We start from the raw sequence: 17,269 nt of genomic DNA on the forward strand, positions 1-17,269 counted from the left end.
CTATGTAAAAATAGATTTCAGGTCCTGGGACTTGTCTCACAGCTGGCTAAGCTCCCTCCTCCCTGATGTAAAAAGTCCTGAAACATTTTTTCTAGCTTTATACAAGATACTATAACTCTAGAACTTCAACGCCAACTCCACCCACCACTAATTTCTTGGTATTATCGCCTGTATCAATCAGCGCTAGGGACGAAACGTCGGGAACGCTAACGTAAATGTCTTCGACTACCTCAACACTTCCTATAGCTGTATCCTCACCAAGCTTAATGCACCACTTCTTGACTTGTTGGTCCACACCCGAGCTTAGGAATTCGATTCCTTTTTCTTGATGATTTGGGACGGACGGCTTAGTGCTCAATATAGCGAGTGCAGTTACTGCAGAGGCATGTGCTCGTTCCAACAATCTAGTTGTCATTCCACTGATCCTGGTACCTAGCTTGCCAGCGTGCTGCTCGCATATAACTCTCGAGACAGAAATTGCGGTATCGTCGCCTCCTGTCAGCAACAAAATCTCGCTCCCTTCTCGGTTGAGTATTTCTAGGACTTTGATGCTATTTTGGTGAATGGGCTGCGACAGTATCCATTGCTCACTTCTCAACTTTGCGGGCGTCAAAGTTGATGCTTGGGGTCCGTTTAGTGATAGTGCTACCGAATCTGATGAAGTTATAGGTTTGGCTGATACACCGCAGGTACTCATTGTCTCTGTGATATCCCAAAATGTAACATGCCCGTCGGTCCCCGCTGTTATAATCAAGATTCCTCCGTAAGTCGTAAGATGAAACCGTATCTGAAGTAGACAGCTAGTTTTGTAGTGCCCTTCAGCGATAGTTGTAAACTTCTTTCCTGCGATATCGTATAACGCCAGTTTTATGGATGAATCCGAACGGACCATGCCAACTAAAAATCCATAATGATCTCCATTTTCGGTATAAATAGTGGTAGCATCAAGTCCACATACTCTCAAATCGGGGAGATTCTCGGTGCTAACTTCATATACCGCCTCCCTTAGCATCCCAACTGTGCCCGATTGAAGTTTCGTTTCAGCGTTTATTTTCCAGCTGTAGACTTCTTCTACACTTCCGGATGAGAACAGCCAACCGCCGCAAGGTGACCAAACAAGATCCTGAAGTCCGGTTGTGTGTGTTTTCCGGAACGCCAATGGCAGTAATTGATTTGTTTCATGATCCAGCGATGAAAGCCGTATAATCGTATCTTCCGCACCAGTTGCTATGGTTCCTTGGGAAGAAATAGCAAGAGTTTTGACTTCTCTTCCATGGAAAGGTGTTTGTAAAAGCGGATTGCGAAGTATTTGTTTGAATTCCACAACATAGCACTTTTTAGACTTGGTGAACACAAAAAGTCCTTCGCTTTGGGCATCTTCATCTGCACCAAAGCTGAAATCCCAACTCCGGTTTCCACCTTCACAATCATAGCTCGCTGCTTCTAATCCGAGTGTTTGGTTCCAAAGAACGAAATCACGGCCTCTGAAACCGTATATGATTTCATACTCTGCGGTCGAACTAGTCGTAAACTTGTGGTAGTTTTCTACCCTTGGGACGGCGGCTGGATAAACTGCATTTATCTCGAATAGCTCGTACTCTTGTACGGCGGTATCGAGGAAGAGTTTGTGGGATTTATAAGCACCACTACGTCCCGTTGACGTGAGAAGCAACTCGATTGGAGAATCTGCGCTGGCATTGGCATCGGTCTGCGAGGATATACCCTTTAAGGCTAATGATGTTATTGATTCGTCATCATGAACGTGACGCCACGTTTTCAGCGGGTTGATGGTAGAACCATCTGCTATTATGCTGTACAGAGCAAATGCACCATGTCGAGACCCTGCTAGGCAAAATATTCTTCCTTCACAAGCGTAGACGAGAATTGCGGTGAACGGGAAGGTATCTGGTGGTATCAATGACCACGATTGTGCTATCGTGGGGATTTCTGCTGTGCCAACATTAATCTTGAGTAGTTGGATAGGAGTGTCGGGTTTGAAGGTTGTGACAGCAGCGTAGACACTATGTGGGTCTTCTATGTTCTGATAGCGACTGAAAAAGATATCCGAGGGTCGGGTATCACAAATCTGGATCCAATCTTGATTCACGGAGTCTGCAGGTGTAAGCAGTAGACCCTGGCGCCAGGTCTGGAGTAGAACTTTTCCGGTATTATCTCCCAAAGCAACAACATAGTTGCATGTGCCGTCTACCCCAAACATCCCAGCTCCCATTGCCGACATGTTTTTAATCCGAGGCCAAAAGCCGACTTTCTGCCACTCGATGCCAGGCTGGGACAAATTGCAATGTAGCAGCCAGCCTGAAGACATAGCAACGATAAAAGACCGGCTTCCAAGTGCGACGTATTTCCTAGGCTCGTCCTTTGTAGGCTTCCCGGCTCCCAAGGTTGACGGCGGTGGAAGAATTTCTTCGAGATTCGCTACAGTTTCCTTGATAGCAAGTGTCTCTCGCACATCCTCTAAGATGTTCCATGATGCAATCCCACTATCCGCCCCTCCTGTCACAAAACGCCGTTCGGAAGGATGTACCGCCAGACTCCATATATTTTTCCCGCTCGCAGAATGGAGATTTTTGAAAGTTTTGGTGCAAATAAGAGACTTCGATCCATTGAGTCTCATTGACCATACTTTGGCCGTTAGATCTTCACTGAAACTGATTATTCGCACATAACCTTCTTCAGCTTGAAGAAATCTTACACCCCATATTCTCGCCTGATGCCCCCATCCGATAGCTAGAGGTTCCTTTACTTCACGACAACCTTCTGAGCCAGTAATATCTGCCTCGATATCCCAGACCCTGATGGTTCGGTCGTCACTACAACTTGCAGCATAGGAGAATTCGGGTGATATAGAGACTCCAAAGACAGATCCTTCATGGGATAAATATCGAGAAGACAATTCGACTTTCTCGGGAACTTTCTCCTGTGTAGTGTCTAGTTTCCATAACAATACCTCTCCAAACACTGTGCCAGCGATAGCCACGAGATTGTCGCTTGTTTGAACCATAGAGTCCCGAAAAAGAGTTGCTGAGTAGAGTAAACACCGCTCCGGGCTTGGGTACCATTTGTACCTCGAAGCTAGTTCGATACCCTGGTCATGTCGATATGTTAGAATTGTATTATGGGCCGTCATCATTGCTATCCTTGGAACTTTGCCATCAGGCTCTAAGAAAACCGAATGCAGAATCCAATCCGGGGCTGGTATTTCCTCCTCAATGCTAGTGTTAAAGCTCGGATTCATAAGATCGGCCAGCTGGAGAATCTGGAATCTTTTGCCGCCCCAAAGAAGGACATTAGCATCTGATACTGGCTCGCCATCCTGGGTAGGCGGGCTAAGCTGTATGCCTTGGATCCGCTCTCTCTTGAAGATTCTTTTCCTCCATTGCAATAAGGGCTGCGAACTTGAAAGAGTGAAGAACTTGAGCTCTAATCCGTGGCCGACGAAGAGGTCATCTCCGAGAAATGCTAGCGAAGTGACTGGTCCTACATACGACCTCGATTTCATGTTTCCTATTCGCCGAAGAAAACGGCAACTGTATCGCTTGAAAAATTGCGTTAGATTTTCAGTTTAGTGAAATACATGCATAGTTCACTGAAAATTCTTTGGTCAATTGATACAATCCAAGTTTGCACTGATACACATACCTGTCGTTGATATACTGTACGTAACCTTGGCCTAGATCCCTGATTGTGGGGACTTCTAAAGAGCGCGAAGGCGACAGGTCTGCAGATTTGGTTCTATTGCTCGATGAGACCCAGCCACAAAAGCAGTTTGGGGTTGTTTTTCTGTGACTCCAGCAGCAATATGCGACATATTTAGAGTGAAACATTCACGTGCAAGCTTTTTAGTCACCGGAAGAACCCTGGGGCCTCGGGAATAGTTCCATGCACTGCTCGGGAGTGATCCCGGGGCACCTTTGCCTGATTCGGAAAAACAACATTGTGTTGTTCGTGACATTTACTACCCGAACGCGAACCCAACGTTAACAATACCCATCGTTACCGTTCTGTCACACTACAATTAACCTCACAGGCAAGGCTCGAACAAGCTATCCAAAGCCTGCCATCATACGATACTATCTTGTTCTATCCTATCTCAGGTCTTCGAATCACTCAACACGGGATGCTGGCAAGACGCATGTAACCATGTCCCAGGTATCAAACAAGTCCGAATCCAGCATTGGAAGACCTCGAAAGCGTGGTCGTCCACCAAGCATTTACAGTAATGCATCGACTCAAAGGCAGGCCTTGATGAAGAGGCGAAGGGAGGCATTGACACAAAAAAAACAATCCAAGCCTCTAATCCCGATAACACAGAGCATTGTCTTACCGGATTCAGAGTCTCCAGATTCGAACCAGCAGTCTTCAGGAAATCCATATAATGACGCTATTTGTGTCATATGCTGGATGCCGTTTTGCATTCGACATTCTGTACCTGCATCTCGACGGCATACCACAGCATCGACGAGGTGGACGCTGAAACGCGATGATACTAAAAATTCGCGTGATGCGAAAAGCCGTCCAGCCTTTGTACCCTGCTCCCATGAAGGTGCTTGTGATCCTGGCAATTCGGAATGCTGTTGCAGTGACGAGAATGTTTATTGTGAAAAGTTTTGCGGGTGTTCTTCCGATTGTCCGAGAAGGTGGAAGGGGTGTACATGCAAGAGCGGCAAACCTTGCACCGGGGACCGATGTCCCTGCGTTCGAGAAAATCGAGAATGTGATCCCGATCTTTGCTTAAGTTGCGGAGCAGACGAGCAGCTCGACCCTGTTCACCAAAGATGCCAACAAACAGATCCAACGGTGGCATCTGTAGTCGCCAGCTCAACTACCAAAAGAGATATCCGGCTGACAGCTTGCCAAAATGTATTTATTCAACTAAACGAGCCTCCCATGACGAAGGTGGGACCGACTAGTATGCCATTTAACGGCAATGGCTTATTTGCAATGGAACCGATCAAAAAGGGCGGGTTCGTTGGGGAATATACCGGAGAAGTGATACCAGAAGGGGAAGCCGACCGTAGAGTCGCTAACTACGATAGTAGTATATCGTTTTTATTCGAGATAAATTCTAGTAGGTCCAATGACAGGCTATTTTCGATTCGAGGCCTTCGTCAGTAACGACGTAACTGACTCAACTCGGCTTCATTCATAGCGCATGAAATCGATAGTACCCAGTATGGAAACAAAACCCGGTACCTGAACCACTCGAAATTGGAACCCAACTGTGAGCCCAAAGTTCTTCTGGTAAATGGGGTCCACAGAATCGCATTTAGAGCTCTTGAAGATATCGAGCCTGGGCAAGAATTACTGTTTAACTATGGGCATGTCCTCCCACTCCGTTTTCTTTCGCTGCTCAGCTCATTGAACAATACTCTGACGATCTTTATAGAGAAACATTCTTCCAGTTTGAAGCTGTCGAGCGCGAAGGCGCTGCCGAACGCGGTGTTATTAAGAATAACCTCCAGCGTTTGAAAGAGACTCGGACGGAGAGTGATCTCGAAGGCGAAGAAGAAGCTGCTCCAAGTGATGGATCTGACCAACAGCGGCCGGAGGCAACTACAAAAAAGCATTCTAGGGATAGCCAGAGAGATGAAGACTCAATAGGGGTCCGGGTTGGTAGTAGGGCGAAGTTAAGGCGAAGGAGACTTCTCATCATCCCCGATTCGGATGATGATTTTTCGGACGACATTGTTTCTGCACAAATTCAACGTGAGAGAGATACGTAACATGGCACCTTCAACCAATGCGGATATTTTTATCAAGTGTATTATTATATTTTCTCTCTCGAAAGTGGCATGCTGGCAGACAGGGTATTTAACTTGAGTTTTTCCTTCTCTTGTTCTGCTAAGCTCTCCCACAGGATAATACAAATATTGCAAATGCTTTTTTTTTTTAAAAAAAAATCTCCCATTCAATGCATTGTAAGCTGTGAGATTGGATTTAGTAATAGAAACTACCAACCACATGCTGAAGCTTAACGTTTTCACGAGAGAGCTGTGCGTGATGGATTTCAAGATCTTCGATCGCCGACTTCAACTTTCAAAATAATAATAATAACTAATAATAATAACTTTCTTTTTGCTAATATTATATATGGCCGGCCCAAGCCTCTACTAGCTAAGGCAGTAATGTAAATCATACATTATAATACTGCCTTAAGAGGGTGTTTATTGATACGGTATTAATACGGATTTTTTGTCGTAATATGGTATTATAGTGTTCAATCCGGATTAGAATGTATTAGAGGTGAAAATTTATTAGTAATTTGGATTGGGATGGTATTCAAAAACATCACTTTCCTGGCACAGTATATATGCTGATCAGTCTCGTATACTCCTCTCGAGAAGTACGACCCGAATCCGAGTGTTGACGCTGTTGGATTGTGACCGAGTTCTATAGCTTTGGTTCTGCTGGCCGTTAGGTAGCTTTAGCTTTGGCCGATTATACTCTGATTTTAACTTATTTAACTATTCGAATTCTCCATAGACATCGATATATTTAGATTTAACCGCTTAATTCAGTGCACCATATCGATCACTACTGGTATGATATATACTGAACAATTGAACGAACGGGAATTGATGTTAGGAAGTAAGCAATATGTCAATAGAAAAAAGAAATTCGGAACATTCGTTGCAAGAGAAATAAACTTAACTCCACTAAATGACCCTATATAAACCAAAATATGCTGTTGAAACAAAATGCAGACGCTGGCACGCCGATATCAGAATGCAATATTACTATGCACGAGGGAGTAAAGGGTGTCAACATGCAACATCATATCAATCGGTCAGCTAAGCCAGATCATGGAATAACAAAAAGAACCCCATCTCGAACCAGTCGTAGTTCAACAATTCCATGTGAATACGCTTATACTCTTTCAAAACTTCAAGGCTACCAATCCACTTTGCAACCCAGTCCAGGAATTCGATGATTTGCATGTTCTTTAGTTCGGGATGTTGTTCGAAGGTGAAGGTGAAGGTCAAGTTGTCTTGGTTCTTAGCATATTCTGCATTCCCATCTTGGTCTGTTCCTTCTTCCTTCGTATCTTTTTCGGTTTCCTTAGTTTCTTTATCTTCTTTGTTCTCATCTTTCTTTATGAACAGACGTTCGTATTTCTTCTGGCATGGGACAACCTTAAATGCGACTTTGTCAACCTCGACGACGTCCTTCTCAGGCTCGTTAGGCTCATGGAGAAACAGCAGGTCCTCAAGAATAGCGCCCTGCAGCAGGTTGACCATAACCTCCTTCTCTTTTTCCTCCGCGGCCTCAGGTCCCCCCACCACCAACTTCAAAAGATCGAGATCGTATGTTACGGATTCAATCTTCCCATCCCATATAATGAATCTCCATCCAAACCCAGCACCAATCTTATGCATACGAGGACAATAGTTCTTTTCTGAGACAATATATCGCCTGGCCCGAGTGTCCTTTAGGACTATGGCTTCCTTCCACGACGGGAAAACTTGGAAGCAGTACATCTGGTACTGCCAAGGTAGGTGGGAGAGTATCTCTATTTGTATTTCGGCCGGAAGGTTCAAGATTGTGAGTTTATTCTTTTCCCGAGCTTCGATCCTATTCGTCTTAAGAGTAGACATTTGTCTCTCCAGTTCCGATATCCACCTCTCAACGCTAACGATCTTCTCGTCCATTCCTGTCCGCCTTTCCTCCATCTTCTTTTCTTCTTGTACGATCCGCTCCTCCATCTCAGTAACATCCTCTTCACCCTCGAATAGACGTTTCCTCTGGTCAACGATCCATCTCTCTTGCTGTAACATCTTGCCTTCCTGGTCGAACATTCGTTGTTCCTGAGCCAGAATCTTCTTACGATGCGCAAGCATTCGTTTTTCCTGTTGAAGCATCCGTCTTTCATGTTCGAAGATCCACTTCTCCTGGCCAATGAGGATGATTCCGTCGTCTTCCTCTTCTTCTTCCATCACGACTCCTTCATCCATATCGCTACCGGGCTGGACGAACACTAACGGCTCGTCCAGCATGTTTTGTAACTCGGCTATTTCATCTTCGAGGGTCCTGTGAAGACTTAAGTCTTCATCTTCGGATATTTCGTCTTCCAGTGTCCTTTGTAAACCGGGTACCGGCGTTTCTTCCAATAGTTCGGCCATGGCGGTGGCTAGAATCCGTTCTCAGTCTTGTCCCGAGAATAATACCAAACGGCTCTCCAATTTATCAAATTTCTTGTCCTTCTTCTGAAAAAGAGTTCTAGAAATTCTAGAAAGGAAGAAAGGGAAAACCCCCTCCAAGAAATAAAAGAACCAAGGAAAAGGAAAAGGAAAAGGAATGAAAGACAAATAGAATAAAAAACAATATAACAACTATACGGATTCCTTCGGCTTCATTGGGAACAGATAAGAAGGAATTTAAAAAGTTAACAGGGACAGGCCTAGTATTAGTCTAAAATATAGGACGGGGAGGGGGTTTACAGCATACTTAATATCCTACCCATTGAGAACCTGCCATTCGGTGTCCTTATTAGGGTCCAGGTGCTTGCAAGCGGACCTTATTCGTAAAAGGTACAGCCCTCGCATGCCTCGAAATCCCCTTTCAGCAGCCAGAAGCGTTGCGGGGTTTTGCGCATTCTGCACTATGAAAATGTTTACACCACCTCCCCAAATACCTATCCTTACCTGTAAACCGATTTTAGCAGGGGGCCGGAGGAAATTCAAGGAAAAGAAGGTAAAAAATGCGGAACCCTCGCCAGATAAGTCAAGTCTCCGTTGACTTACGGGGTGTTGACGACCTCAACAACAAACAAGAAGAAGAAAAAAGGTATGTTCTGCAGCTGATGGCTTTGTATCTCCGGTCTTTGCTTTCGAGCGGCCTTGTTGAAAACCCACTTAACATTGCTTGAGTATTTGGGACTTGGTAGTAACTGCAAGCTTGTTTAGTTCGAAGCCAACGCAGTTGAGTTAGGCGTGTTCAAAATCTACGGAGTTCCAGCTGGGAAACCGTCCATTCCGCTTGCACATGCCCAACACTGGGATTCAGGTACGAAATCGGGGTTTATTGGCTTGCTCGGACTCCACAATTGGCTGAAAAACTGTGTGCTCCTGCTCGGATTTTAGGCATATCGTTCCCCTTTCAGAGGTGTCCTATGCGTGCCTATCAGTTAAGCAGTTAGTGGCCCTGCTTAGGACGGGATGGTGTGTTTTCTCGGTTCTAAGAGGGATCCACAGGGGCAAAAAAGCGAAGGGGTTATAGATCGGAATTAGCTTTTCAAGTGATAGATTCGGGATAGAATCATGATTGGCGGCGTCGGCGAGGCTTGATCATAAGATTATCGAGATTAGTTTAGATTTTCGCCCAGGTTGCGCAATTGCCTTGCATATTTTTGATATGTACATGTATGTACTTGAGGTCAAGCGTATTTCGACACCTGTATGTAATGCCAGCTGTCACGTCAGACCCAATATGCCTGCAAAATATCTCGAACTTTTGGTACATCAGTGGCTTAGATCAGCCTCTTCACAACATCGTCAACGACCTCCTGCGTCTTTGCCTTGCCTCCCAAGTCAGGGCTCAGTAATTTCCCCTCAGCCAAATTGGCATCAACAGCCTCATATATCTTTGCAGCAGCTTCCTCCAAACCCATGAAATCCAACATTAGAGCTGTACTTCGGATTGTAGCAATTGGGTTGGCGATCCCCAACCCTTGAATATCCGGAGCACTACCATGGCATGGCTCACCAATAGCAAATCCCTCTCCGACATTTGCAGAGGGCACGAGGCCCAGGCTGCCAACTAGAGCAGCTGCACCGTCTGACAGGATGTCACCGTACAGATTCGGCGCCACAACAACGTCGAAACACTCTGGTTCCCTGAACATTCTGTAGACCATCGAATCAACAATTTGCTCTTCGACTTTGATATCCTTGTATTTATTCGCCCCTTGCTTATCGGCTTCATACACCGCCTTCACGGTCTCTCTGAACAGACCATCTGTTTGGCTGAGGACGTTACTCTTGTGTGTAATTGTAACCTTTCCTTGCTTATGTATGGACGCAGCGGGATTCGCCGCTCGCTGTCGGTTTCTTGTGGCTGCGATGTCGAACGCCATTCTCCCAATGTTGGTGGAGGCGTAGGTCGATATCCTTTTAATAGCCTCGGCGACAGGGCCCTGCGGTGTGTCATAGGTCTTTTCCTCCTTGACGTAGAGATCCTCGGTGTTTTCACGAACGATAACCATGTCTACAGGGCGGTTGTTGGCTACACCGGCTACGGACTTTACGGGGCGGACATTGGCATAGAGGGAAAGCCTCTTGCGGAGGGCTACGATGGGGGACGAGTAGCCGGCGACTTTGGTGGTCGGAGAGCTATTGAATTTGAGTGAGGCGTTAGAATGTTGCCACACCATGGCTAATGCAACGGTATGGAGTACCTGATAGCTCCAAAGAGTGCGCCATCACAATCATTCTGAAGAACCTCAACGGTATGTTCTGGCAGCGCTGTCCCCGTCTTTTGGAAAGTCGCCCACCCAGCCTCGAGGTCTACGAACGAGACTTTGAGGTTGAATTGTGAAGCAATGGCCTCCAAAACCTGTCGACCGGCCGGGATGACTTCGAGACCGATGCCGTCACCGGGTATGAGGCCTGAATAAGCAAGTTAGTGGTTATTCGCATGGTAAGGCGGGGATCAAAGAAGGAAGGTACCTATTCTAAGTGTTCGAGCTGCTGCCATTGTGTCGATATTCTAGCTTGACTAATTGACAGTGTAAACTGGTACACGTATACCCCGAGATGTCGTCCTGAATATAATATAACTGAAAGGTACCTCGGATAAGTCGTCAATGACCTTAAATTCGGATGCCTGAATGGTCTCGGACGAGTGTCCCGATATCGGGTGGAATTTCTTCCTTGAAAGGCTAACGCGAACGAGGGTGTTGCGACACCGCCACATGTTGTAGCGTGGCTATTAAAGCCTCATGTGGCGTTAGAGGGATCCACGTGATAAACGCGATGGGATGCCAAGAAGATAAAAACGGTGATTCCATCGCTGACAAACACCAACACGCCACCCAATTTTCGCGCCGTTTCCACTTTACGCGTTGTTATGCCTCCTTTCAGGCTTCAATTGCGGCTTCTAATCTTATAAACAACCTTCTCGTCCCACCTTCTTCCTGCGTTTTCCTTCTCCGCAATCGTCAGACCTCTTTGTCATTACTTACCACAGAAACACTACTTCATATCACCTCCCACCGAATATAACGCTCTATATTACCCACAATGGCTGTCAAACGCAAGCGCTCCGACGACGCAATGTCGATTTGTTCAACCTCCTCGGATCATTCGTCAAACAATGTCATGATGGTGGATAATTATGCTATCACTCAACATCATATCCCACTCGGAGTCAACTCTCGGACATTAAAACGGTATAGAGATTCAAGGCCCGACGATAAGGCCGTACATGGTATGCTTCAGCATCATTTTGCTTCACTTCAATCAATCTTCTAACAGTATACCTCTCTAGATTACACACTCTCGAAACTCTTCTCGGCGCAGAGATCCTCGAATCCTCAACAGGGAGCACCACAGACTGCTATTTCACCGGCATATACTCCAGTCAACCACTCGCATCAACCAGGGCAACGAGATATCACATCGTTCTTCAGACGGGATGCATCACATGTGACCACATTTACTGGGAATCAACCCGCTCCACAAATACGTACGACCACATTGTCATGTGCGGATTGTGATTCCATTTTACAAACACTGCCCCACGACGAAGAAGGGGAATGTTACGCTTGTCAGGGTTGCCGTAAAACGGTCTGCGGTGGATGTTCGACCGGTGGGGTGGAATGGGGAATGGAGAGACGCTGTTTGGAGTGCACTCTCAGATAGTACACTGAGATGAAAAGGGAAGACGAAGGAACCAAAGATTGTTGTTTTCGGAGCGTTGGATTTGGCGGTTGCGAGTTTTGTTGATATTTTGTGTATATTTTATCCTTCTATCTTGATTGAGATGAAGTGGCGTTGGTGGTACTGACGGTGTTTTGTATTATTATTGGGAAAGTGCTGGCGTCACAAGTCTGCTAATTCCCGTTATATTTTCGAAGCTTGTAGAAGCTGGTTTACGAGACCAAATATGAGCAATCGTTTATCAAAAACCTCGATATATTTCTACTACTTACCTAGATATCTTGAAAGATGGATGAGTCATAGAACCCATCTCGTGCATACCGACGGAGTCCCAAGTTTGCAATAGATCAATAAATCATACCATGGTAGCGCAACTTTGTGTGGGAGTTTCTTCAGGACAGGGGTGGCAGAGACGTCGACATCCTGCCTGAATATTCCGGATTCTACCAATCGAAAATGCTGTTAAAAAGAGCGATTCTGCCTTGCCAAGATAAATCTTTAAAATAACTCGAATACCTGCCTTGAACCCACCGGATTAACCTTAAGTATTTTATTGTCCCTAGCAGATAATTATATAAGAGCTGGCTACTTCGTTTAAACTTCGGATGCTAGGGTATATCGACGCTTCGTGTTTGGTACACCAATCCAGGGTTGAATCTAGCTAGATTCAAGGCTATAGGTCTAACAAGACAATTCTTCTGAAACCTTAGGTAATTCTGGTCTCGTCGGTGATTCTTGGCCTGGTGATCAATATTGTGGTTGCGGAATTAATCACTTCACTACTCTGGCTGAATACAAGATTATCAAGAAACAATTGGCTCGCATATAGCTTCTGATGCAACCTTACCAACTTCAACATCCGTTCTTAATATATCTACATAGATATATGGGAAAGGTCATATTATTACGGCAGAGGAACCTCCCATTCTATTCATTAAGCAACTACGATATATTGTTTAAGAATTTTTTGCCATATCGTCTATCTTGGATTTCTAGATATAAAATGAAATCAGTACTGGTGGGAATCTCGGCCCTGGTTGGGCTGGCTCAGGTGGTTTTCGGCCAACCGGCCTTATCGGGGCAATGTATGTCAACAACTTTATTTTCAGGAAGACAGAATAAGGCTGACACTCCATCACAGGCAGTGGTATAGGATATTCAAGCTCAACAGCCTGCGTTTCAGGGCCTGTTGTACCTACCGGAATGCGTACTATCCACAATGCCTCCCGGGGAGCTGTAACGGGGGTGAAAGCCAAAATACTACAATGGTGACCGCCACATCTCGAGCGGCTAGTTCGACAACGACGATTGCCAATAACCCCGGTAGTACTACCCTTTCACCAAGATACGGCAAAGGGCAACCATGACTAGCGGTACTAAGCCCATGACCGTCAACTGCAAGACACGACAATATATCCTTCGTGTTCCTAATAATTATGATCCCGACAAGCCATACAGGCATATCTTCGGACTCCACTGGCTCAGCAGGACAATGGCGGATGATGCCACAGGTCGAACCGTGCAAAGAGGCGTATGGTCTTACTACGGCCTACGACAACTAGCCGGTGAAAGCGCCATCTTCGTCGCTCCTCTGGGTCCAAACAATGGTTGAGCGAACTCTGGCAGAGAAGACCTCACATTCATTGACCAAATAATTTCAACCGTGGAAGCTGGGCTTTGTGCCAACCAGAAGTTGAGGTTTGCAACTGATTTCAGCTACGGCGGTGCAATGTCTTTCTCTCTCGCATGTTCTCGCGCAAGTGTTTTCCGCGCTGTGGCTGTTTTATCCGGTAGTCAGTTGAGTGGCTGTAGCAGTGGAAATGATCCAATTGCGTATTTGGGTGTTCACGGTATTCGAGACTCGGTACTTGACATTTCGCCCTCTAAATAAAATTTCGGTACTTGAACTGGTCTCGCATCCTCATGGCAAAGACAAGCTCCGTAATACAGTCAGCGTGTTGTAAGTGTTGGAATCATGAGGTTCCCGGCTCCTATAGGAACCGAGACTGGGGAGACTGCCCCGGGATCTATTCCGGGAACCTAGTGACAAGCACGTGACTTCGCTAAATCGGATCCCTGCAAAAAAATTCCAACTTTTCCAGTGTCGCAAAATCACCAAAAACTTCAATCTTCAACTTCAACCTCATCTACCAAAGCCCCCTTCCCAATTACCAGCTCTTCGTGAGCTCCCAACTATTCGCAATGGATATTCATCGCTGTCGTTTTGTTGATTATGTACCGTCTCAAATTCATGCAGTTGCATTCTCTCACCCTTCCGAATACAATCCTCAGACACACCACCTCCCACCATCGCTTCGCCTCGCAATCGGTCGCTCGAATGGCTCTATTGAGATTTGGAACCCAACAACTTGGTTTCATGAATCCACGCTCTATGGTGGCGTAAAACGCAGCATTGAGGGTCTTGCTTGGATCCGTCAATCCCATTATACCGTAAAACACACCGAACTCCTTCGTCTCTTTTCGATCGGAAACTCCACGGTTGTCACAGAATGGGATCTCGTAACCGGGAAACCCCTCGCACACTTCGATTGCGGCAAGGGAATCATCTGGAGCATAGCTGCTCAGCCGAAGAAGTCATGGTTCACGGACCGTTCGCAGCCTACTTCCAAACCAGGCGAAGAAGCATCTGAAGAAACAGAAGATCCTGAAGACGGTACCCACCTCGCTGTCGGCTGCGAAGATGGTTCTCTCGTGATCATCTCAGTCGGCGACTCTCCTGGCTCCCTCTCTCTCGCCAAAATCATCCCTCAATCCAAAGCCTGCCGTGTCCTCACCCTCGCATGGCAATCTCCCACAACTATCATCGCCGGAACCTCAGACTCTAAGCTTCGTGCCTTCGACACCGTTACCGGACGTACCATAACCACCATGTCTGTCGCTCCGAAATTCAACAGCAAACGCCGAAATGCAAAGAAGCGGGACACATATGTGTGGAGCGTCAAGTACATACCTTCCAACGGCGGGTGGATCGTTGCAGGTGACTCGCTCGGTGAAATCAGTGTGTACGATGGGAAACGCTATACACTCCGTCAGAAACTTAAGTCGCACGATGCAGACGTCTTAACACTGGACACAAACGCAAATGGAACTCAGTTCTTTAGTTCTGGCGTGGATAAAGTCACGGTGAAGCATGAGCTCGTGGGATTGGGGAAACGTGCGACATGGACGCAGGTTGTGAAAAAGAGGTTCCATAAGCATGATGTTAGAGCTATGGGCGGATTTGAAGCTGGAGCGTTCAGTGTTTTGGTTAGTGGTGGTGTGGATATGACACCTGTGGTCGTTCCCTTGAGGAGGTTTGCGGAGGAGTACCAGTATACTTTGTCTGCGCTGCCCCAAGAGCAGGCCGTGGCAACTACGGTTGGGAAGGCGGATTCCAGACTCCTGGTGGCTCGCTTCGATAGAGAAGTGAAGATTTGGAGGGTTAACAGCATCGATGAAGTCGAAGCAGCTGATGATGTAGAGCTTTATGGAGCAGTTGACGACGATCAAGGAAGAAAACTCGTTGGTGGGATCATGGTTAACGTATGATACCCTATGCCCTCTTTCTGAACCTGACGTGCTAACAAATTTACAGACCGACGAGAACATTTCATCGGCGGCGATATCACCCAACGGGGACTTACTGGCCATATCTACTATGGCAACAATCAAACTATTCCACCTCCGACCCCGAAAAACCACGGTTCTACTACGAATCTCCAAACTTGAATTACCAGAAAAGATTGCGACAATTGGTGCCAGAAGAGTCCTCTTTTCGCCCAGTGGAAATTATCTAGCATTCTTCGCTCCAAACTCCGAACCTTACATCTTCAAGATAACTACATCGGTTGACGAAGATGGGAAGTCTACATTCGAATTTGGAAATCTACAACATTTGGATAGAAAGGATCGGGAAGTTAGCGTTTCTGGCAACAAACTACAACTGAGGGACGGAGTGATCGCATTAGGGCGGGGCTACGAACGACAGATTACCCGAGCTTGCTTCTCTCACAACGGCGAGTACCTGTTCGCCGCCGATGTTGGCGGCTGGATGGAAGCTTGGAACCTAGAAGATGCGAAAAAGGGAAAGTGGAAGTTAATCAAAGCAAGTCTTCCACGACTTCCAGCATCGCCTGTTGCAGCGGCATTCAGACCACCGGTTACCCCTGAGTCTAGAAAGATCGATGGAGATAGTTCGGAAGTCTTTGTGATGACATCAGATCATACGCTTCATGAATTTGACATTACGACCGGACAGGTTACAGCGTGGTCCACAAGAAATTCCGACCGATTGCCACGCGAATTTCTGAAGTTGAAGGATAGATGTTTTGGTATCAGTATGGTGGAGGAAAAGAACAAAGGGAGGAGAATGTGGTGTTGGGGACATGGGTGGGTGTTTATGATCAATGTTGATCGAGATTTAAATGCCGTTGGCGCGAAAAAGACTAAGAGTGAAGATACGGAAGCCAAGGGTGTTAAGAGGAAGAGAGGGGTTGTACTGGTTAGTGGAGCTGGAAGTGAGGCGGTGAACGGCAGGAAAGACATGGTTAAAGGCACCGAAGTTACTTTGGTAGGGAAGGCGGCGGCTGCCGAAGAGGACGAGGGGGCAATGGATGTAGAGAGCGATGAGGAGTTTTTGGTGGATAAGGTGAGAAATGATATTAGGAAGAAAGGAGACGTGGAGATGGTGCACAGTGAGAGTGAGGATGATAGCAGCGAAGAGGAAGACGATGATGAAGAAGACTCTAGCTCCGACCCCGAGAGTGAAAAGGACTCGGACGAGAGTGATAAGGCGAGTGAATCGGAACTTTCGGCTAGTGAACACCCAGATGAGGATGGGGGTGTTAAGCTGGACGTTGAAATGGAGATTGACTCTGGCGCTCCAGCTTCAACCGAAGTTGTGGCTCAAAAGAAGGCCAGCCTCGGGGTACCGCATTGGCACACATTCCAGTACAGGAACGTGATGGCTTTCTTACCTATCGGTGATCCAAAGGAGGATTTGGAGATGGTAGTTGTGGAGAGGCCAGTTGCTGATGTTAAGTTGCCGCCGGCGTGGATGCCAAAGAAAGATGCGTCCAGGGCGAGAGCTCAGAGGTTTATCTAAGCGGGATTGTAGGATACATATTTATTTCGATTCTTCTTCTTCTAGTTTAGTTTGGAGTACCCAGGCATTAGTTAGTTACATTGGTATCTAGAGTGTAATATAGTCAAAAGTTTTGAGGAACACTCAAGTTCCAAACCATGGGTTTTGCGTAGGCTCGAAGGCATTTTGCTTTTCATATGGTCATACATCGTCAAAATTAAAATTTGTGACTACTATCTACGAACCCAGTCGTCCCGATCTCTCCTAGTATACAAATAAATCCAGTGAT

The 17,269-nt window shown here is 46.3% G+C and overlaps 6 protein-coding genes across 7 annotated transcripts; 3 read left to right on the forward strand and 3 right to left on the reverse strand.

The window, feature by feature from the left end:
- Positions 1-109: 109 nt before the first annotated feature.
- Positions 110-3,520, reverse strand: DFL_004549 (uncharacterized protein; the record flags this gene model as incomplete). Its single annotated transcript, XM_067633659.1, has 1 exon — positions 110-3,520. One exon carries the CDS (start codon positions 3,518-3,520, stop codon positions 110-112), a length of 3,411 nt encoding a protein of 1,136 aa, XP_067491806.1.
- A 1,442-nt stretch (positions 3,521-4,962) lies between these two features.
- On the forward strand, positions 4,963-5,744 carry DFL_004550 (uncharacterized protein; the record flags this gene model as incomplete). The annotated part of the gene is made up of 3 exons (XM_067633661.1): positions 4,963-5,089; positions 5,171-5,339; positions 5,408-5,744. 3 exons carry the CDS (start codon positions 4,963-4,965, stop codon positions 5,742-5,744), a joined length of 633 nt encoding a protein of 210 aa, XP_067491807.1.
- A 1,068-nt stretch (positions 5,745-6,812) lies between these two features.
- DFL_004551 (uncharacterized protein) lies at positions 6,813-8,141 on the reverse strand (the record flags this gene model as incomplete). Of its 2 annotated transcripts, none has more annotated exons than XM_067633662.1 (1): positions 6,813-8,141. In XM_067633662.1, the coding sequence occupies one exon, from the start codon at positions 8,139-8,141 to the stop codon at positions 6,813-6,815; it is 1,329 nt and encodes a 442-aa protein (XP_067491808.1). The 2 variants fall into 2 exon arrangements, with proteins under 2 accessions (XP_067491808.1, XP_067491809.1); XM_067633663.1 differs by having other exon boundaries at positions 6,813-7,796.
- A 1,346-nt stretch (positions 8,142-9,487) lies between these two features.
- DFL_004552 (uncharacterized protein) lies at positions 9,488-10,713 on the reverse strand (the record flags this gene model as incomplete). Its single annotated transcript, XM_067633664.1, has 3 exons — positions 9,488-10,349; positions 10,415-10,625; positions 10,686-10,713. 3 exons carry the CDS (start codon positions 10,711-10,713, stop codon positions 9,488-9,490), a joined length of 1,101 nt encoding a protein of 366 aa, XP_067491810.1.
- Positions 10,714-11,258: 545 nt separating this feature from the next.
- Positions 11,259-11,879, forward strand: DFL_004553 (uncharacterized protein; the record flags this gene model as incomplete). Its single annotated transcript, XM_067633665.1, has 2 exons — positions 11,259-11,445; positions 11,506-11,879. 2 exons carry the CDS (start codon positions 11,259-11,261, stop codon positions 11,877-11,879), a joined length of 561 nt encoding a protein of 186 aa, XP_067491811.1.
- A 2,220-nt stretch (positions 11,880-14,099) lies between these two features.
- On the forward strand, positions 14,100-17,001 carry DFL_004554 (uncharacterized protein; the record flags this gene model as incomplete). The annotated part of the gene is made up of 2 exons (XM_067633666.1): positions 14,100-15,440; positions 15,493-17,001. 2 exons carry the CDS (start codon positions 14,100-14,102, stop codon positions 16,999-17,001), a joined length of 2,850 nt encoding a protein of 949 aa, XP_067491812.1.
- Between the last annotated feature and the right edge of the window lie 268 nt (positions 17,002-17,269).

The sequence above is a fragment of the Arthrobotrys flagrans genome (assembly GCF_004000055.1).
Source record: "Arthrobotrys flagrans strain CBS H-5679 chromosome Unknown unitig_0, whole genome shotgun sequence".
In the NCBI taxonomy this organism is placed as follows: domain Eukaryota; kingdom Fungi; phylum Ascomycota; class Orbiliomycetes; order Orbiliales; family Orbiliaceae; genus Arthrobotrys; species Arthrobotrys flagrans.